The sequence below is a fragment of the Euprymna scolopes genome, chromosome 44, assembly GCF_053919585.1.
Source record: "Euprymna scolopes isolate OS-2025 chromosome 44, ASM5391958v1, whole genome shotgun sequence".
In the NCBI taxonomy this organism is placed as follows: domain Eukaryota; kingdom Metazoa; phylum Mollusca; class Cephalopoda; order Sepiida; family Sepiolidae; genus Euprymna; species Euprymna scolopes.
In genome coordinates this window covers 51,886,226-51,909,827 of record NC_136525.1, presented here as the reverse complement: position 1 = coordinate 51,909,827, position 23,602 = coordinate 51,886,226, and the positions used below count along the sequence as shown (strand labels likewise).

Below are 23,602 nucleotides of genomic sequence, written 5' to 3'. Positions count from 1 at the left end.
CACGCAATTTGCTTCTCCCCTCACGCCAGTGCTTTCTTTCTTGATATTCACACGTCCATCTTCCCTGCCATGCACTTTGCTTCTCTCGACCACACTTACATTTGCATATGTGCTTTAATAGCTGCGGCTTCTAATATTTTCGATAGCCAGCTATCCTTTGGCTGCTGCTGATTTTATCACACGCATTGTTACACTAGTAGGTGATGCTCTTTTATCTTCCCTGCAACCTCTTTCTCACAGAAGAGACGTTACAAGCCTATCTCTGCTCTATCGTTATTTTCATGGAAAGTGCTCGACTTAGCTCCAATCTAAAGCTCAAACTTTCACAAAAAAAACCCCACCTGACTAGCTACAATCACTATCAACAATTTCCTCTACTCTCTATCTGTGCCTAATTCTAAACACAGATTCCATGAACAAAGTTTCTTTCCTAGAACTGCCTGCCTGTGGAACACTGTTCTGCTGGCCGACTTTCCGACCAACTACAATATCATAGCTTTCAAGTCTAATGTAAACAAGTTCTTGTTAAACCATCTCCTTAAATAATAAAATTCTACTTAACTTACACAATTAATGATTACTACGCTACCACCCTACAGTCATTAACCCTTATCCTCGAGTGGCCCTCGGGCCTTGATAAGTGGTGACTCACTTGTAAACAAACAAAAAAAAAAAAAAAATGAATAATTATAGAAACACTATTACATAATAATTATGTAGTACTAGTAGGGAGACCTGACGTTGCCCCGGATTAAATGAGGATCAAGGAATACTTCAACCACCCATAATTTTATTGCCTGCTCTAGTTGGGGACTCACCGTGGTGCACCAGGAGGAAGCTTTACATGCCTTTCCACAGTGATTTAGTCCACATTGCACTGTAGAGAACCTACAGTTGATTTTATAAAATTATTTTTGTATATAACTAGCAGTGGTACCCAGCATTGCCCGGGTGTGTGTGTGTGCGTAGGAAAAACAAAAAAAGTTTTCGTAGGCAGGTAGGCTCGCATTCGAAGCCTTGAGGCGAAAGCGGAAAAGAAAGTGAAAAAAAAAAAAAAAAAAAAAAAAATGTGATATCTTACCGCGACGCTAAGAGGGCAGAGAATGTGAGAATGGTTGAAATTAAACGATTAAAAAGTTAAGTGACAGATGCGTGAATTTAACAAGGTCAAACATCACACCATAGAGGAATGCAATCCCGCACTTAACTTTGGCTGCAAGCCAGTTTCTGCGTATTTGCTTTGTTTCCCCAAGACGTTGGGGAAAACCAGCTCTCCCATAAAAAGGGGAGCGTCCAAATGAATAGCAATTGTCCGATATGATGGGTTTCCCCTACACTGATCAAAGCTTATTGCTTTCTGGATGTCCCCTGTGAATAGTGCCAGGCAAACACAATTTCTTTGAATACTTCCACTTTATTTATACGAAAAACACAAACAAACACGTCGAGAAGACAGAACAGCGGGAATTTTATAAAAGAAAAGTCGCTCAAATAAAAGATAGAGACGACTTATTGTAAATCGGAGATATTATAATCTAGGGAGTATATAAAAAGTTGTAAGACGTGGTAACCGCCCCCCCCCCTCAAGCCGTTGCCGGACATACAAAAAAAAAAACAAAAAAAACGCACACACTAACACACATTTTTGCTTTTATATTACAGACTAGCAGGGGTGCTCGGTGTTGCCCGGATGTTTGTGTGGAGGAAGTGAGATTGGTTGAAATTAAATGATTAAAAACTTAAGCGAATGAGTTCACACAGGTGCGTAAATTTAACGAGGTCAAGCATCACGCCACACTTTGGCTGCAAGCCAGTTTCTGTGTATTTGTTTTGTTTCCTCAAGATGTTGGGGAAAACCAGCTCCCCATAAAAAGGGGAGTGTCCAAATGAATAGCAATTGTCTGATGTGACGCGTTTTCCCCCGCATTGCTTTCTGGATGTCCCTGGCACTCGTCCATTTGCTACGGACTTAGTTTTGCTTTTTTACGGAAAAGCCAAACAAACACGCGAGAGTAAGAAATAGCGCGAAAACAGTGTGTAAAAATCGCTCAAATAAAAGATGGAGACGACCTCCTTTCTAAAAACGAGAGATATCATAATCTAGGGAGTATATAAAAAGTTTTAAGACATGGTAACCCCCCTCCCCCCGAAATAAGCCCTTGCCGAATATACGAAAAAAAGTGCATACACGCACAAACAAACACACACACATTTTTGCTTTTATATATAGACTAGCGAGGGGTACCCGGCGTTGCCCAGGTGTTTTTCGGGGTATGTGAAAAAACCCCAAAAATGTGAAAAAAAAACAGGTGCCCGTGAAAAAAAAACAAAGCCTTCACGACGCGCAGTTGGAAAATAGTAAAGTGTTAAAAAAAAAAAAAACGTGCGCGTTTTTGATTGACGTGACTGCGATAGGTATTCAGCAGTAAGCATTTTGTGCGGGACAGTTTTGAATGAGGTGAATAAATCGGTTTGTTTGTTTTTAAAAACCCGCTCTCTGTTTATTAGGAGGAGCGAAATAAAAGCTACAGTCTGATATGACGAAGTCGACATTGAACAAACGTTACTTAGCTCTCTTGAGAAAACTGGCTTTCGGCCTGTGATTAGAGTTGAGTTTCGCTTTTTTTTATACCGAAAACCGAATGTAACGCGTGCCGATGCAGGAAATGTGGAATAATTAACGTTTGAAAGTCAATAAAATTAAATAGACAGGCGAGCTCCGTGGGTAACTCAATTTATAGATGATATAACAAGTTTTAAGAAGTTGTGAACCGAGCAAGCGCTTCTCTGAAAGAAGCCTTTTGTGGACATCGAGGAAAAGCGTACATACATACATACATACATACATTTTCGCTTTTATATATATAGATGGTTTGAATTAAGTTTAAAATGCAAAAGTCAAGTATCATGGTTCAACTGCGCTCTAAACAGAAAGATTCATATCGAACATGCCTTTGTCATAGCAAAGAACCTACTGTTGATTTTATATGCCCGGCCTTTCTGCTTGTGTGGTGGACAAAACAACTCCATAGTCTTTCAAGACTGAAGGATGCAAATATAATATCACGTTGCATAGGGGTAATATTTCGACTATATCAAAGGACGAAACAAGAGGGATGTGGGCTTACGTTTCTGAATTTTGAGATGAGAATTGGTTATTTGTATTATTTGTAATCTTCGGACTACTATCCTCATCCTGAGTGTCGTTTTCACAACGCTTCGGTCGATGTAACTTCCGACCTTCTTCAAGTGTATCTTGTCAAACTTTTGAATGTTTCTGTCAAACTCGGAAATTTGGACGGAATTTCGAATGGAACCCTTTATTTACTTCCCGGAAGTAGCATGTTCTTGTTCTCTCAGCCATGACTGGATAGAGGTCCTAAGTAATTCGCAAGTGTATTTTTCTGATTAGAGAATTCACTGAGAATTGAACCCCACACCTTCAGGAGAATATCACTTTTACAATTAGTTTTTCCAAGTATTCTGATGACTGCACCAGGGGTCCGCAAGGTTAGAATAGTTGGAAAAATCAATTATAAAAGTGATAATTGGTTGAAGGTTCAATTCTCAGTGTGGGCAACCGGAAAAATACAATTGCAAATTACTTAGGACGTTTATCCAGTCATGGCTGACAGAACAAGATCATGCTACCCCCGTGAAGTAAATAAAGAATTCCGTTCGAAATATAAGTATTTAAAAAGAATATATTCTCACAAGCATCGTGAAAAAAAAAAAAAAGTTTTCCTCATTAAGTTCTGACCAACGTCAGGTCTCCCTGCTAGTTTTTTTTTTTTATTTAATAAAAAGTCAAGCCAAACTGACCCTTGTGGACTCGAGAATGTCGGTTATCCATATCGTGGGTGACTCTGCTCCAAGCTGAAAAAGATTTAAAAAAAAAACGGATTTAGCGTTCATCATTTATTCACAGATTCAACAAACGAGGGACTGGGCCTAGTAATTCATTTGTTCGCACTTTTCTCAATAACCATGCCTTGGATTAAAAAAAATTTTTTTGCACAAACATTAGTCATGGTGAAAGTAAATTTTTCACTTGTAGAGGGGGACCTCGCATGCTCGGCTTGTTTTCTATTGAACTATGAATCCAGACAAGGCATGAAGCCATGTGATGTAAGATGATTATTGCAAAGACAAGAGGCGCCTAGTGATCTCAGTCTTGAAAAGTCTAAATGTTAAAGAGCATCTCTCCTCTCTCTCTGGCTCTTTCATACTCTCTCTATTTTCTCTCTCTGTGTCTCTATTAGATAGTAGATCGAGAGAGGGAGAGGGTGGGAGGAGGTCAGAGAGATATTTTTGTAGTTAATCCACGTTGCAGGAAGTGACGTTTCATCTAACCGGATGTCATATGATGCTACGTGGCAAGGTTGGTGAAACGTTGAGTCTCTCAGAAAATGCCGAGCCGAGCAGAAGTCTAAAATGGTTCTCTCCTAAGTAAGGAGGGAGATGCGCGCCCCAGACGTGGGACGTGGTAGGTATCCACAGTGGAGACCATCGATGGCGGCATCTGCAGATCATGCCTGGGAGAATAAAAGGTTGAAAACCCAACATTTGTCTTCATCTTGTGTATTCCGGCGAAAACAGCAAGAGAGCTCCACCCAGATGAAGACTCTCCCAGAGCAGCGGACCAGGTATGAATCTTCTTTAATTCAAACACATAAATCCACAACAAGTGTCCTAACCACTAGACAAACGGTTTAAGGGATCTTGGGTCCCGTTCTCTTGTCTCTTAACACTTGTAATATCTCTCTCTCTCATCGTCGTAAACTTCTTCTCTTCATTAGTAAAATGGACACGTCATCACCAGGGTACCAGTATCCCTCAAGTAAAGTGTCCAAGTCCAAATCCTCTTTTTCTCCCTCCCTTATGTAACATAAGGCTAAGAGGAAAACAGTCAACAGAAAGAGAACAAGAAGGTGTATTAAAATGCAGTATCAAAACAACAATGAAGACCACTAGACCAATGAGTCAAAAGAGCTGGAACAAAGGAAGCAGTGAACAGATGAGACAATTCAGAGGTTGGTTGTTTTGCTTTAAAGCATTTTCAGGCTTTTCAATGCCGATTCCAATCATTTTGATAAAGTATTCAATAATGCATCTGAAACCATGTGGTACAATGGGGGAAAAAGTGGCTGGTTACTCTTAATGCATCAAAAACCAAGCTTCTATCTTTGCATCATCAACGTTCTGATCCCCATCTGGCATCAACTGAAATGAATGGCTCTCATCTTGGGGAGGCTCCATGTTTTGACAAGCTTCTGGGCTTGACCTTTACTCCTGATCTAAAATGGAATACGTACATCAAATCCGTTTCCAAGGTTGCTGGAAAAATGATGGGATCCTTCTATTGATCCAGTAGATATCTCACTGCTGATGCAATGCTCTACTTCTATAAGAGCCAGGTACGTCCAAGGACGGAGTATTGTTGTCACATCTGGGCTGCTAGGAAGACCTTATACTACCTTCCATAATATTCATCAGAAACACTCGTTTTTCTGAAACCACTATCAATAATTTCCCCCACTCTTTATTTGTGCCTAAACCTAAACATAGATTCCATGAACAAAGCTTCTTTCTAAGAACTGCACACCTGTGGAACTCTCTTCTGTTTGCCTACATTCCACTTGACTAGAATATGGTCGTCTTCAAGTCCAATGTTGGTTGGTTGGTTGGTTGTTTTTGTTTTACGGCATATCCACCTTTTCAGGTTATTTAATGTTGAATCCAGTGATTTTGAAGAATAATTTTTTAATAGAGTATATTTGTTTTTTTAAGTCAGTTTCTATTTAACCCATAGTTGGGACCCTAACAGGTACTACCAGTCCGGGTCAGAGTGGATCTGGGAGCAATGGCAATTAAAGGGTGGCTCCACACTCCCCAAAGCCCGCAAGCTGGGGCCTCACCATCGGATATAGTTTAAGATCATATCCAGGACCTCAAGTCCAATGTAAACAAGTTCTTGATGAGCCGTTCCCCTTAAGTAATCGAATTTACCATAATGACACTTCTAATGATTACTATGATATTGTCCTTTTATCCAATGCACACTCTTTAGCTCTCATCCTCGAGTGGCCTCTAGGCCTTGATACGTGGTGATTCCTTTGTAAAAAAAGAAGAAAAAAGAAAAATTCACTCTCTCTTTATATATATATATATATATATACAAGTTAGAAAAGCATTTCATCCAAGGCATGAAAATTGTTAAACAAAATGTTTTTACTATAGGCTTTGTCGTTTTAGCCAATGTACACTCTTTAGCCCTCATCCTCGAGTGGCCTCTGGGCCCTGATAAGTGGCGATTCCTTCGTAAAAAAGGAAAAAAAAAAAGAAAAAAAAAAAAAGAAAAAAAAAAAGAAAAAAAAAAAGAAAAAAATTCTCTTTCTCTTTATATATATATATATATATATATATATATACACACACAAGTTAGAAAAGCATTTCATCCAAGGCATGAAAATTGTTAAACAAAATGTTTTTACTATAGGCTTTAAAGATGAAGGTACAAGATTTAATTTGAAATTTATTCATCTTCAATATTTTTATGTAATGTACGTTCTGTTGCACTTTTAAAAAAAAAATCATTGAGCATTGAAAATTTTATATCTATAGTTGCTAGATGTTTTTAAATTGTAATTGAAAATTTCATATCTATAGTTGATAGATGTTTTTAAATTGTAATTGAAAATTTTATATCTATAATTGATAGATGTTTTTAAATTGTAATTGAAAATTTCATATCTATAGTTGGTAGATGTTTTTAAATTGCAACAAAATGTACATTACATAAAATAAATCCAAGGTAATTTTTTGATACACTTTAAACTAAATTTTTATACCTTACTTTGTAAAATTTATAAAAGTGCACTTTGAAGATGAATAAATTTCAAATTGAATCTTGTACCTTTATTTTTAAGGCCTATAGTAAAAACGTTTTGTTTAGCAATTTTCATGCCTTGGATGAAATGTTTTTCTAACTCGTATCTTATCTTTTTAAGATTATATTTTAAAACTCTCCTTCTCTCTATTTCACTTTGTATTTCTCCTCACAACACAACTCATTTTTTCAACCCCCTCTTTGTAATACAGGTCTGAATAATGAGAAAATCTGAATTTTTTTAACAAAAACTTTAAAATAACTTTTTTAGATTAAATTTTCTTAAACTTCTTCAAAATTTAATAAGGAACATATTTCATATAGGTTTCATTAACAAATATTCAGTACATAACGAGAAAAATAGAGATAAAAATTTCAAAAGGACCGTATAACCGGGTTTTTTTTTTTTTTTTTACATAGGCGTCACCACTTATCAAGGCCGATAGGCCACTCAAGGATAAGGGTTAAAGAGTGTACAGTAGTCAAAAGGACAATATAGTAATCGATAGTAATGGAAGTTCGGTAAATTTGTTAACTTAAGTAGAACGGCTCATCAGAAACTTGTTCACGTTGGACTTGAAGACAACCATATTATAGACGGCTGGAAAGCAGGAAAACGGAAGACGATTCCACAGGTGTGCAGTTCTAAGAAAGAAGCTTTGATCATGGAATCTATGTTTAGGTTTAGGCACAGATAAAGAGTGGGGGGGAATTATTGATAGTGTTTTCAGCTATACAAGTGTCTCTTGTGAAAGTTTGGCAATGAGGGGGATCATAGATTGAAGCTCAGTCAAACACTTTCCATGAAAATAACGATAAAGCAGAGACAAACTTGCAACATCTCTTCTGTGAGATAGAGGTTGCAGCGAAGAGAAAAGAACATCTCCCACCAGGCCACGAAGTCTATTTTGCACCCTATCAAGGCAGGACAAGTCCTTTCTAGCAGCTCCTGCCCATATGTGGCAACAGTATTCCATCCTTGGACGTAGCTGGCTCTTATATAGATAGAGAATTGCCTCAGCAGTGAGATATGAGACACCACTGAAAAAATGATTTTTTGACACAATGAAAAGTAGTCAGCCTACAGCATATATAACAATTAATTTATTTTCCCCTCAAAATATAACCATTAAAAGCTAAATCCCTGACAACAATAGTGAGTACACCCCTTACGAAAATTTGTCAATATTAACATACAACATGTCAACTCTCAATATTTTGTGTGGCCACCATCATTATCAAAAACTGTCTTTACTCTCCTGGGCATGGAATTTACCAGAGCTTCACATGTAGCCACTGGAATGCTCTTCCACTCTTCAATTACGATGTCGCGGAGCCGGCAGATATTTGAGACTTTTGTGCACCTCAACTTTCTGCTTGAGGATGCCCCAAAAATGTTCTATTGGGTTTAAGTCTAGAGCAGTCATTCCCAACGTGGGGCGCATGCCCCACCGGTGAGGCATGGCAATATTTTGGTGAGGCATGGGCAGGACGTGCACCCTTGGGCTTACTATATGAAAAACTATAGGGCAATTCAAGAATGAGTTATTTTTTTCATTATTATTATTACTATTATTATATTAACAGTGAAAAAAATTTGATATTTTCGCATCTCAGTTCTCTATCATATGTTTTACATTTAAAACTTTATTTAAATGTCCTTTCGTTTTAAAATTTTTCTCTTTCATTGATGCCATGTCCTTTGGAACGTTGTTTAGATACAAGTTAATGGCCTTTTAAGCTTACTTCACTGAATAACAGGAATTTTTAATAACAAAAATTAAATATCACAAAGGGGGAGGCATCAGGATTTTAGAAATGCCTAGGTGAGGCATGGCCCAAAAATAGGTTGGGAAACACTGGTCTAGAGAGATGCTTGGCCAGTCCATCACCTATACCCTCAGCATCTCCAGTAAAGTAGTGGTTGTCTTGGATGTGTTTTGAGTCATTGTGATGCTGGAACCCAATTTCTGGAGGGAGGGGATCATGCTCTGCTGCAGTATTTGACAGTACATGTCGGAGTTCATGTTTTCCTCAATGAAATGTAACTCTCAAATACCTGCTGCACTGATGCAGACCCCAGACCATGACATTCCCACCACCATGCTTGACTGTAGGCATGACACACCTATCTTTGTACTTCTCACTTGGTCGCCACCGCACATGCTTAAGGCCATCAAAACCAAACAAATTAATTTTCGTCTCATCAGACCATAGGACATGCTCCAATAATCTATGGGCTTTTGTTGACATTGTCTTCAGCAAACTGTTTGCGAGCTTTCTTGTGTATGGCTGTCATCCCAGGCTTCCTCCTGGGGTGACAGCCATACACACCAATTTGAAATCATTATTATATATTGGGTACAATATAATAATCAATAGAGAATTGGGTCTATAATAATAAATACAAAATCTGCATAAATTTTCTTAAATCTTTAAGCATATTTTACAACTGGGCAATGCTAAGCGATGTACTAGTATATATATATATATATATATATATATATATATATATATATATACACACACAATTCAGGTAACTTGATTATGTAGTAGAGCTGACATTTATTCAATGTAGTTGCCTTCAGCCTTAATCACTGCCTTGATACTGGTCCGGAACTGGAAGCATGCCTTTTCCACAAGCGCCAGCGGGAGCTTGGCGAATACTTGGCAGATGGCAGCAATCAGGCTGGCTTTGGTGTTGTGGGAAGTTATGTTGGTGATATTCTCGAAATATGACCAAACGAAGTAGTCGAGCAGATTCAGGTTGGGGGAATGGTGGTGGTGGTGGTGGGGGGGGGGGTCCAGGGAGAGAAGGGTGCAAAGTTGCAGCACTCTTTCTGAAGCCGAGCCTACGCATCTTTGAACTTGTGGGCTGGCGCTTAGTCCTGCTGCCATACCCAGGGTCTTCCAGCAGCCACCTGATTGCACATCCAGGTACACTTTGGTGTTGACTTTCAAGCCAACTTCGAAAATGTGAGGTGGCATGATATGTCTCTCACTTGAAACCACACCAAAGATCATAACCATGGCTGAAAACTTTGTTTTCATCACCCGGGCATGTCCATATTATTCGTGGCAATCCAGCGATGCATTTTGAGGGTGCTGGCAATGGTCCTGTTGTCATAACTTGGATTAGTAAAGAGCATGAGTTGTACAGTGGCGCATCTCCGATCTTGCTCATTGAACACTGTGTCACTTTCAGACATGATAGAAGACTCCTATCGCTCAGGATTTGTACGCCACTGGCCAATTAGTAGAGGATCCCAAAAAAAAAAAAAAAAAGGTTTTCATCAAACGGAAATGGAATCATGTTGTCTTTTCTAAGATGACAATTTTATCGTTCTACCCTGTAAGGTATCCCAAAATAAAGTTTTATTTTCATTGATGCTGACTTTATAACGCATGCCGAGGACTGGTACCTAGTTGGTAGAGTGAAACATCTGATTTTCAAAATAAACGAAATAGAAAAGAGGATTATAGAACTTACCCTTGTTGTCGCGTGGATGTCGACTTTCCATATCATGAGTGACTCTGTTCCAAGCTGTGGAGTAAAAAGAGAAAAGGCGGAAATTAATTTATTGAAGAAAGAAAGCCAGAAGGTTCCCATCGTTCTTGGGATTTATACATAACTGGCCAACTAGTAGATGGTCTGCAATAACAAAAAAGAAAGAAAAAAAAAGAAAAAGAAAAAAAAGAAAAAAAAAGAAAAAAAGAAAAAAAGAAAAGAAAAAAAGAAAAAAGAAAAAAAGAAAAAAGAAAAAAGAAAAAAGAAAAAAAGGAAAAAGAAAAAGAAAAAAAGGAAAAAGAAAAAAAAGGAAAAAGAAAAAAAGGAAAAAGAAAAAAAGGAAAAAGAAAAAAAGGAAAAAGAAAAAAAGGAAAAAGAAAAAAAGGAAAAAGAAAAAAAGGAAAAAGAAAAAAAAGAAAAAAAGGAAAAAGAAAAAAAAGAAAAAAAGGAAAAAGAAAAAAAAGAAAAAAAAGGAAAAAGAAAAAAAAGAAAAAAAAGGAAAAAGAAAAAAAAGGAAAAAAAAGAAAAATAGAGAAAAAAAGAAAAAAAAGAAAAAAAAAGAAAAAGAAAGAAAAAGAAATCGGTTTTCATCAAAGGGAAATGGAATCATGTCGTCTTTTCTAGGGCGACAATTTTATCGTTCAATCCTGTGCGAGAAGAAAGAAAGCATGACGGGCTTATGAATTTGGGCATTCAACATTGAAATAGCAGACGTTATAAGGTTTCATGTAAAAAAGTTATTTCGAGCATTTAGCAGAGAAGCCAACAAAAAAAAGGATTAAAAAAATTCCGATATATAACAAATAAATATTACCAAAGGCAAGATAAGTTACTCTTCTACCTACCTGGATAAGTTTTGTGTGTTTTAAAAGAAATGTAAGAATTTATTCGGTTTAAAAAACAAGCAATGTTAGAGTTGGTAAGTTAAACTGATAATTAACATGGCGGACGAGAACACGCCATCTTCGAAGAGTGTCAATACTGGCTCAAAACTCTATAAATAAACAAAATTCTAACAGAAATCTAATCTACCCAATAACTATCACAGCGACATATATGGTGGATTTCTGTCAGTATTTTACTGTGTTTGCCATTTCTAATCATTTCTGGATTGTAATTTTTTTTTCTGTTCAGGATATCTTCAAAATTCTCCCAAGGAACCAAGTTTCAGTTGCTTTTCTTTTTGTGTTGGCGATTGTCCAGCACTCACAACCGTATAAAAAAAAAAAAAAACACACCATACATACGTTTCTGAATTTGGTGCTGCAATATTTTGGACAAAGAATGGGGTATGATCCCACACAGTCGGACGATTCTATTTATAAACGATGCTGCTAGGAACTGACGAATCGAATTAATTCATGTTCTGCTACCAACCAATCAGAAACCAGAATTGCTCCATAAATATTAAACCTTTTCTGTAGCAATTTCACATGTTTTTTTCCGTCTCGGCACCGTAAGAATATTTTGTTCTGTGGAACTGTCTACTGCAAACCAGTCACCTCTCAGGACTTGTGTGTAACAACGAACCATCGGAAACTGTTCTGTCTACTGCAAACCAGTCACCTCTCAAAACTTGTTTAGAACAACGAACCATCTGAAACTGTTCTGAAACTAAACATAGCTTACACTTCTAGATTTGGTGTCTATTTCAATGTTTCTGTTGGTCATGATTGATGACAGTCTGTGGAAGGCGATTTTGTATTTCAGTAGTGCACCTTCCACCAGATGTGATCCAGTAGCCTAGATATTTGAATTTATCAACTTATTTAACTGGTACATTGCGACACTGCAGCTTGCATGTTGGAGCTCGGGTGTTCTTGGATAATGCCATGCTTACCGTTTTTGAGATGTTTAAAGCAAGTCTTTTACTTTCACTTGCTTCCACTACAGTTTCAAGCATGTGTTGGAGGGTATCTTCGGATTGTGCTATTAACTCAGCGTCGTCTGCACACTTTTTTTTTTTTTTTTTTTTAATTTTCTTCCATTGAAGATTGTAATGCTGGGTATGGAACAGCCAAACCAGCTTCCAACATTGCCCTGCTTTTTATTGAAACCAACCGAGAGCTCTTTTTAGTATCCTCGCTGTTCCCTTAAGTGCAATTGTCTGGATCTCTTTTGCACTTGGTTCACCAGGAATATTAGTTAGATAGGACTTCAGGTTCTTCTTCATAAGCCCTTTAGCACCTATAATAACTGGTATGATTGATATCTCCCTAAGATTCCAATTTCTTTTCATATCATACATGAGACCTTGATATTTGATCTGTTTCTCTCTTTCAGCTCTATTCAGACCTCCAGAACTTAGATGGTAACTGTTGTGTCCACCCAAACTTATATCTTTGATGTCCTCAATTTTTCTCAATATGTTTTCGTTATAGAAATCGAATAAATCTGGTAACAAAACACACACACTTGGCAAACACTTATTATTATTAATGTTTCCTCACTCTGCTCTCCATCGATTCTAACTGTCGCCTTTTAAATTTGAATATATTATTTATTTATCTTTTATCTTCAATTTGTGATATATAAAACTTTGGTGAGTAAATTAATTATTTACTTTTTAATAGACACTTGAAAATGGGGGGGGGGGGGGGGCGTGAATTAAAAAAAAAAAAAAAAAAGTTTGTCTAAAAGATTATATTAGATTTATTGGAAAGAGCATAAAATTTCACATTGACCCTGAAAATATCGTAAAAATTGAATCAATAGAAAAATTTCGATAGATTTTTAAAGTTTAAAAATTGAAAGATACTGAGATCGTAAAATTCAAATAATTTCATTACTGTTTTTTAAAAAAAAAAAAAAAATATTTCTATTACTTTTAAAACAACTTTAATAGTTTATTTTGGAAGTATAATCCATAAAGAAAATAAACAACCCACTTTTAAAAGAGAAATTACGAGGTTTTTATTTTTTATTCGCAGTTTCATGTTAGGGGTTGTAAAAAATTCCTACAAAAATTCTGATACACCTAACTTTCCATCGGTTCTAACTGTCGCCTTTTTGTCTCCAATAGAGATTGCTCAGAATCCTAAGGTCTTTCCCATCAATGTTTAGTTTATTTAGCATTTTGAATAGGTCTTCAGGTCTTACTTTATCAAAGGCTTTTGAGAAATCAATAAAACACATGGTAGAGGTCTTTCTGCATCTTTATACATCTTTCTGCATCTTTATACATCTTTCTGCATCTTTATACATCTTTCTGCATCTTTATACATCTTTCTGCCAGCATTGTCATTGGGAAATTTAGCATTTTGAATACGTGCTGGAGGGTCTCTTTGGATTATGCTATTAACACAGTATTGGCTGTGTACCTTACATTTTTTTTTTTTTTACATAGGCATAACCACTTATTAAGGCCCAGAGACCACTCGAGGATAAGGGTTAAGAGTGTACAGTAGTTGGACAATAAAGTAATCATTAGTAATGGACTAATGGTCAGATTTTCATGAAATTTTCGATACATATTCCATTTTAATTTTTTCTTCTTTTTTTTTTTTTTAATCTTTTTAAATCACTACTTCATATTAGGTACAATATAATATTCAATAGAGAATTGGCTCTGTAATAATAAATACAAAATCTGCATTAATTAAAATATTTTTAAGCGTCAAGGGTGTGATTTCCATATGGAAACGTTTATTTAATTTGAATAAAATAAAATACTCATCAAGTGCGCTTGAAAACCAAATCACAACGTAATATTAGGAAAATAAACAAATATTTTACTTGTTTGAAATTTATCACAAATATATTTCAGAGGTATACTCCATCCTCAGTATATTATTTTCTCTGTTTTTTTCTTTTCTTTTCTTCGTTGCCATGTTGTAAAGTTGGAGAAAAAAAAGTCTGTTTTTAAAGAGCCGCGCGTTGTATGTCAGCGGTTGTGTTTTGAAATGTTGAAACTGTGCGTAGGCAACGCAAGAATAACGTCAATATAGAAATGTTGATTTAATTTTTTTACATGGGCATAACCACTTATCAAGGCCCAGAGATCACTCGAGGATAAGGGTTAAAGAGTGTACAGTAGAAATTGGATAATATAGTAATCATTAGTAATGGAAATTTGGTAAATTTGTTAACTTAAGTGGAACGACTCATCAAGAACTTGTTTACGTTAAACTTGAAGACAACCATATTGTAGTCAGCTGGAAAGCAGGAAAACGGAAGACAATTCCACAGATGTGCAGTTCTAAGAAAGAAGCTTTGTTCATGGAATCTACATTTAGGTTTAGACACAGATAAAGAGTGGGGGGAATTATTGATAGTGTTTTCAGCTTGACGAGTGTTTCTTGTGAAAGTTTGGCGAGGGGGGACAATAGATTGAAGCTCAGTCGAACACTTTCCATGAAAATAACGATAAAGCAGAGACAAACTCGCAACATCTCTTCTGTGAGATAGAGGTTGCAGCGAAGAGAAAAGGACATCTCCTACAAGGCTACGAAGTCTATTTTGAACTCTATCAAGGCAGGACAAGTCCTTTCTAGTTGCTCCTGCCCAGATGTGGCAACAGTATTCCATCCTTGGACGTACCTGGCTCTTATATAGATAGAGAATTGCATCAGCAGTGAGATATCTACTGGATCGATAGAAGGATCCGACTATTTCTCCAGTGGCCCTGGCAACAGATTTGATGTACGTGTTCCATTTAAGATCAGGAGTAAAGGTCAATGTCGTAAATGTGGTATTACAGGGCTCTACGGACAAATTTATCTTTAGTTGACCTTTGACAACTAAATATTTTTGCTTACTAGTCAAATAGAAACGTTACTAGCCAAAACCACATGATTTTTAGAATATGACATCTTCATTCTGTGACAAGTATGTACATAATAAAGATTTTTCTGTGTGTTTTTTTAATAAGTGTAATTCTAATTCTAAATATACAACAAATTTTATGTTGATACTTGAAGGGTTAAACATTCTTATTTCTTCAGATATTTTTTTAAACATCCTTCATTAAAAAAAAAAAAGTATATTGTTCTATTCAACTTTTGTTGTTTAAATAATTTAACTTTGTTCGTTTTATTTAGAAAAAAAAAAAAAAAAAAAGTTGAAAAGATATTTTTCATTCCGTAGTGAGCTTTAGAAGATTGTCAGTGAAAGAAATACAATCGCCAAAAGATAAGCGTTTCATTATTTCTAGTCGACACTTTGAAAAATCACTCGCAAATGCGAACTGTTTCAGTCGCAATGTAAAGCCGTGCATTACTTACCATCTGTTAAGTATTTGACAATCTCCTCGTGTTGCGGAGAATGTAGATCTGACGAGTAACAACTGTTTGGCCGATGTACACTGACCGTCCGTTTGCCGTTAAACACTGACTTTGGTGAGCTGTTAAGGTTTCACAAAAAAAAAAAAAAAATATGATAGAAAAACAAAATAAAAAAACAAACTTAATTGATTTTACAGTTTGCAAGAAATGAAAGTCTTTTAGAAGAAAAACAAAATCACATATCACATAAAAAGAATATTTTTTAAAATAGTTTAATAAAAAATGTCAATTTTGTGGCTGCTTGTTGTGTATTTTTCAAGTTTTAACTGGACATACAAAAAAAAAAAAATCATATCACAAAAAAAGTGAAATATTTTTATTCTTTAAGAATTGGTTAAAATTATTTGTTTTCAATTAATTGCTTTGTTAACCATACCGCATGATTGCCCAAAACTATTTAATACTAGCAAGGAAACCTGATGTTGCCCGGAATTGAATGATAATCAATGAATGTTTCACCTTCCCATGTTTTTATTTTCATTGAAATGAGTGAAATCGACCAGTTTTCAAATTCGCTATGTTTTCAGATTAGGTCCCCCTCCACAATTTTCTTTTAAATGACACCTTTTATAGGTTTTTGACTATGCTGAATACAAAAATCGCATGAGATTTTGCAGAAATAAATAGTTATTGAGATATAAAAAGTTGTATTATGCATTGTATTCTTTGGCGGCCATCTTTTTTACGCGCGTGCAGTGTCAGTCATAGATGAGTAGATTTGTTTATGGTGCGCACGCGCGTAAAAAAGATGTCCGCCAAAGAATACAATGTATAATACAACTTTTTATATCTCGATAACTACTTATTTCTACAAAATTTCAATGCGATTTTCGTATTCAGCATGGTCGAAAACGTATATAAGTCATCATTTAAAAGAAAATTGTGGAGGTGGACCTAATCTGAAAATTTACCTCAAATTCATATCTATTGATTACCTGCTCTAGTTAGGGACCCATCATGGTGTACCCGTGGGGGGGGGGGCTTCATATGCCTCCCCGCAGTGACTTAATCCACCATACATTGTAGTCTATATTGCACTGTAGAGAACCGATTGTTGATTTTATAAAAATTTTATGTATAACAGCTTGAATTAAAGTTTAAAATACAAAAGTCAAGTGTCATTATTCAATTGTGCTTTAAACCAAAACATTCATTTTGAACGTGCCTCTGTTGATTTTATGTGCCAGGCCTTTCTGCTTGTGCGGTAATAAAACTTCTCAAATGCACTTCTGATATGAGGTTGCGTAACGTGTAACTTTGGTCAAAATCATATGTTCCTTCTTTCATGGGAATTTTTTGGAGACTTATCGATACTTATCAAAGACATTCCAATACAAAACCTATCTAAGAACACTGCCAGACACAGAGTAACTTCGTGTGAAATTTCATAAAAATCAGTCCAGCCATTTCAGAGTCCATAGGGAGCGCACTCATGCACACAGATGCACATAAAGTCCCTTTTATATAATAGAGATTATTGAAATCAAAAGAATCATTGAATTAAAAACAATTATGTATAGTTAATTAATGGAGTAACCTCTAGCAAAGACATATGCAAATTAATTGATTGTAGTCATACATAAGTATAATTCACAAGCAGATAGCGGACCTTTACTTGAATTAACTTGACTTCACTATTAGTATGAAAAATATGCCCTAACTTCCACACGTTGTCCGGGATGTAGTGAAATCACTTTAGTTGTCAATTCTTTTTTTTGATTATAGTCAGCTGACGTACTTCCTAATTTCCGGCGTGTCTGCTACCGAAAGCGGTGACAAGGTAAATCAGTTCCTTCACTTATTGTTCTTCAATATTTTTTATTGTGAAGCGATTTATTGAAATAAAATAGGAGAAAAGGACATTATAGAAAAATTATACAATAAAAATTAACAAAATTATACAATAAATATTAACAAAATTATACAAATAAAAATTAACAAAATTATACAATAAAATTAACAAAATTATACAATAAAAATTAACAAAATTATACAATAAAATTAACAAAATTATACAATAAAAATTAACAAAATTATAAAAATAACAATCTTTATTTGCACAATTTCCCAATAAAAATTTAATTTTGTTATTAAATTAAAAAAAATAAGTTTTTATTGAGAAATTTTATAAGAAATATGTTTAAAAGGAGCGCAAAAAAGTGTTTTCAATAATTCTTAAAAAAAAAGTAAAACTAATTTAAATAATTCCTTATTAAAATTTTTCAATAATTCTTAAAATAAAAAAGTGCAAAAAGTATCTTCAATAATTCTTTTAAAAACAAACAAAATTAATTTCAATAATTCTTAATTAAAATAAGACCAAAAACATTTTTCAATGATTATAAAATAGAGAAAAGGACATTATCGAAACGTATACGGTAAAAATTAACAAAATTATATTGATAAAAAGTTATAGTCAACTAATGTACTTCTTAATTTCCGGAAGTTAGGAAGTACGTTAGCTGACTATAACATTTTATAGATATAATTTTGTTAATTTTTACTGTATATTTTTCACTAATGTCCTTTTCTTATATTTTATTTCAATAAATCGCTTCACAATAGAAATACTGAAAACCAATAAAAGCAAAGATACTGATTTGACTTGTCACCACATCCGGTAGCGTTACACCAGAAGTTCGGAAGTTAACTGACGATAGTATTGTTTTTGTTTTCACATTTTTTACATTTATACAAAAAAAAAAAAAAAAAAAAAAAAATATACCACCTACCATCTGTTGTGAGACCGAAACTTACCTACATCATAGAATCTTTCAATACTATATTACGATGTGAGATAACCCTCTCGGGGAGCAGTATCATAATACTGTATAATCAGCAGGTTGGTTGGTTGTTTTTGTTTTACGGCATATCAACCCTTTTCAGGTTATTTAATGCCGAATCCAAAGATTTTGAAGAAAATTTTTTTTAATAGAATATATTTGTTGTTTTCACGTCAGTTTCTATTTAACCCATAGTTGGGACCCTAACAGGTACTACCACTCCGGGTCAGAGTGGACCTGGGAGCAATGGTAATTAAAGGGTGGCTCCACACTTCCCAAAGCCCACAAGCTGGGGCCTCACCACTGGATATAGTTTAAGGTCATATCCAGGACCCCCATTGAGGGACTTTTACCCTCTGCAGGGGGGCAGTCGGCGTATTCTAATGCCCCACCGACAGGGCCGTAGAATCAGCAGTAGTGCGCAGTGCATATGAGTATCGATAATTAGACACAACTGGATAGTAAGCTCCGCTTACCCTTTATCCTATCCTTGTAACTTTTTTAGTTAATATATCTTTCTTACACCTAATCTGTGATCTCCTTCCATGGGTTCACATCACCATCTTTGATTGATATGTATCTGGCTAAGTCAAAGTAGCGAGAACAAATTTAAACATAATAAATCTTACAATTTCCATATTTTAAAATTATACAAGTTGGTGCAGTGTTCTCTACAGTGCAATGTAAATTACAATGTATTGTGGACTAAATCACGTGGGGAGGCATGTGAAACTTTCTCCTGGTACACTACGGTGGGTTCCCGAGTAGAGAAGGCAATCAATTGATTTCATTGAAAATTGGTCGATTTCACCGATTTTGATGACAATAAAAGTCTAATAAATAAGAAAATATTTAAAAAAAAAAAAAAAAAAAAAAAAAAAGATAAATAAAAAAAAAAAACATAATAAAATAAAAGTGTTCGTTAATCCTCATTCAATCCCGGGCAACATCGGGTATCCCTGCAAGTTTCTATTATTCGGATTACTGTTCTCATTTTGGATGTTATTCTCACAAGGCTTTGGTCGATGTTATCTCTGATGATGTCAAACTCTGGAAACTATACAGAATTTTGAACAGGATTAAATTTGAAATTCCAGAGTTCAACAAAAGGCACACAAATATGAAAAAAAAAAAAAAAAAAAAATGGAAACGGCACTAACCCTATGCAAGTTTAACTGGCTTCCTCCCAAGGAGGAAGTTCCATGGGAGTATGAAATTCACAAGCGGTCCCTTGTCGCATGTATATCCCCGTTAGGCGAGATGATGACGTTAGGTTTTTGCAACTCTTGCAAGGAGGTGTCGACGTCCTCCTACGCATGAAATTCCAAATTGGTCACCCATTTTAGTAATGGCCAAGCTCAACGTTGCTTAACTTTGGTGATCTGTCAGGAACTAGTGTATCAATGTGATTATGCCGTAAGGCACACAAATAAGGCCAGAGGTTAAGGTTAGGTGAATTTAAGAATAAAAACAAGCTGAGCATGCAGCGTCCCTCTTCACAAGGGAAAAATTTACGTTCACCATGATTAATGTTTGTGCAAAATTAAAAAAAAAAAAATCCAAGGCGTCGTTATTGAGAACAGTGTGAACAAACAAAGAGACAAATGGATGAACTTGCTTGAAACTATCTGGTCATGGATTAGAGAATGAGAACAATCCACCCCCGTGGGCTAAATAAAAGATACATCTTCAAAATTCTGGATAGATTTCAGGGTTCAAAAAGATGCACTTGAAGAAATGTTGTCCGGAACGCGAGAATAATAGGAGATGAGAACAGTAGTCCGACTAATTCAAAGAGTAAGAGGTGACGCACACTCGTAGACATACGAGACGTGGTCAGACAATTTTTATTAACATAAACTAGCAGAACCCGTGGAAATTCCACGGTGGTTGAAAATTTTTCAAATCCATTATAAATAAAATGAATAAAAAATGAAATAAAACAATTAACAATGAATTTAAAACGATTTTTTGTTAGAAAATTCTTTTATTTTTAACCTTTTGAAGCTAAAAAGAATCGATTTAAAAAAATTGAGATTTTTTTTTCCAATGAAAACTAAACACACAACACATTTTTTTTTTCCGAATAATTTTTTATATAAATTATAAAGAAACAGATGTCAATTCACTTGCATTTTTTTTTTTTTTAATTTTAAAAAGAAACTATAATTAAAAAATTTAGTCTCCTCTCAACATCACTTTTTAAAAAATATAAAATAAAATCGCCAATTTGAAACCATAAACAGGCAGTCATGTTTTTATTTTGTTTTGAAAATTTTTGAAGAGGAAATGGTTTTTAATGATTTTTAACTGATAAAAAGCGACTATAAAGGGAGGCAATTCATTTCTTATTAATTAATGTTTGCGATGATGAGGATTTTTTTTTGTGATGTCAGACAAACAAATTAGATTGAAACTTATAAATTAAGAGGATCAATTAGGTTTCAAGGACCCCAGAAAATCAACAAAACTAAAGGGGCAACTGCAGTTGAATTTGGATACACATAACATCTGCAACGAAACAGACAATGAATCACATTTCTGTCACAAAGTCGAGTTTTGATATAGGGAAAGATTTACAAGGTGTGTTCAATAAGTTTCCAGACTGTTTTTTGCACAGGCATTTAAAATTGTCGTAGACTCTTAAAAATTCTGTATGTTATTGTAATACATCTTATGAGATGACTGACCAATTTTTATGATTTCAAGTTCAAATGAACAGCTATAGCAGGAATTGGAATACACCCTACTAAAGCCTGATTGTCAAAACTGGTGAATTTCAAAAGTGCAATCTGGACGTGAGGACGATTTAGAAAAACGATATGCAATAAAATTCTGTTTTAAATTCTGACAAAATGCCAGAGAAATTTATGGAATACTTCAGACTGCTTTTGGACCATCTTGCATGAATCAAGCATCAGTTTTTGTGCGGCATAAGAGATTCAAGGAAGGCAAAGAGTCTGTAAGGGATGATGAGAGGTGTAGGAGGAGTAAGGAAGTCAGAACACAGAAGTTGATTGGCCAAATAAAGAATTTCAGTGATAAGGGGCATCATGTGTCTATAGAGACAATAAGTGTACAGTTTGATGTCAGTGTGGGAACTGTACGCACAATTATTTGCGAGAAACTGACGATGCAAAAGATTTGCGTGAATGCACCAATCCACAACTCTATCCTTGTCACATACTATTGGACCAAGATGGGCATCAAGACAGTTCCTCACCCTCCCTATTGTCCAGTCTTTGTTCCCCGTGACTTTTGATTATTCCCTAAGCTCAGGGCTCTAGAGGCTGTTGTTACAAGACAATTGAGGAGATGAACGAAGGCTGTGACGAGGGTTATTGACACGCTCGGACAAGAGGACTTCCATGGGGCTTTTCAGAAGTTGTTGGAATTGCACAACCAGTGCATTACAGCTGAAAGAGATTACTTCAAAGGGGACTAAATAAAATAAAAATGCTCCTACGAAAAAAGTATGGAAACCTATTGAAGACAATATCGTAATATAAACAAAGAGAGGAATGTATAAATTTTAAAATATTGTTTTTGCAAAACTTTTTTTTTTTTGAATAACCACAGCGTCCTAAATTCTTATTCTAAAACAAGTTCAATACTTTTTTTTTTTTTTTGTAATTTCTCTTAAATTTCAATTTTAATTTTTCTAAAGGCTTTTTCTTCTCTGAATCTGGATTTTCGTATATTTTACATCTTCGTTCTGATTATTATTCACCTTTGGGTTTTTATTTAACAAGATCGTGACCTTGCCGGCTTTGGGGGAATTATTTTACTGACCTCCCTTTATTGGAGGTTGTTTGATATACTCCTTTATTACACTTTATGCCGTTATATTCATTTGTTTACGGCTGAACGAATTAGTTCAACCAGGTCATAAAGGGTTAATATACACATGGTATTAATTTGCATATGAGAACAATGACGTCCGTGAAAAAGAATGAAGGGGAAAGCACACAGCAGTTTATTTGGGAGGGGGAGGCTGAGAGAGAGAGATTAAAATAAGACTAAAAAAATTTTTTAATGATTATTAAATAGAGAAAAGGACATTATCGAAACGTATACGGTAAAAATTAACAAAATTATATTGATAAAAAGTTATAGTCAACTAATGTACTTCTTAATTTCCGGAAGTTAGGAAGTATGTTAACAGACTATAACATTTTATAGATATAATTTTGTTAATTTTTTACTGTATATTTTTCACCAATGTGCATTTCTTATATTTTACTATGAACAGTCGGTGAAGATTACAGTTGAAGTTGGGAGTTTTAACGAATATTTATTTATTCATTTATTTTTTTTGTAAATCTTAGTTTCATTGAAGGGTAAATCTGATTCCCCAAAAAGGGTCGCTCTGGATTGGGATGAAAATTAAAAATACCTTAGTCTGGAAGGATGTGTTTACGTCAACCTGAGGAAACCAGTCTAGACTTAAATTCATTCATTTTGTTTTGCTTATTTTCTGGGGTCTTTAAAACTGAATTGATCCATTAAAATAATATGAGATTCCCAGGTGAGGCTGTCACATTGCAGGGCTCTACAGACAAACTTATCTTTTTAGTTAACATTTGACAACTAAATATTTTTGTTTACTAGCCAAATAGAAAAATTACTAGCTAAACCCACCTGATTTTTAAAATACGACATCTTAGTTCTGTGATGAGTATGTACATCATAAAGATTTTTCTGTGTGTGTTTTTTAACAAGCGTAATTCTAAATATATACAACAAACTTTATGTTGATACTTGAACGTATAAACATTCTGATTTCTTCAGATATTTTTTTGAAACAGCTTTCGTTAAAAAAAACGAAAAAGATTATTTTGTTCTGTTAAACTTATTGTTTAAATAATTTAATTTTGTTTTATATATATAAAAAAAAAAAAAAGTTGAAAAGATATTTTTCATTCAGTAGTGAGCCTTGGAAGATTATCGGTGAAAACAATACAATCGGCAAAAGATAAGCGTTTTATTATTTCTAGTTGCCATTTTGAAAAATCACTCACAAATGCGACTGTTTCACTCGCAATGTAAAGCCCTGCATTGTTGATTGCAACATTGAACAATTTGGTGATTCTTTTCAAGAAAAGAAAATCACAAAAAAACAAAAAAACAAAAAGCAAAC

The 23,602-nt window shown here is 34.8% G+C and overlaps 1 protein-coding gene across 2 annotated transcripts in view; it reads right to left on the bottom strand.

Moving 5' to 3' along the window:
• Positions 1 to 23,602, bottom strand: part of LOC145268839 (MAPK regulated corepressor interacting protein 2-like) — a 74,243-nt gene that overhangs the window by 6,195 nt on the left and 44,446 nt on the right. For both annotated transcript variants that reach the window (XM_080124506.1, XM_080124507.1), the window contains 3 exons: positions 15,620 to 15,738; positions 10,380 to 10,433; positions 3,823 to 3,876 (listed from right to left, as the gene is read on the bottom strand). In XM_080124506.1, coding sequence (XP_079980632.1) covers positions 3,823 to 3,876; positions 10,380 to 10,433; positions 15,620 to 15,738 — 227 coding nt within the window. The remainder of the gene's footprint in view (positions 1 to 3,822; positions 3,877 to 10,379; positions 10,434 to 15,619; positions 15,739 to 23,602) is intronic.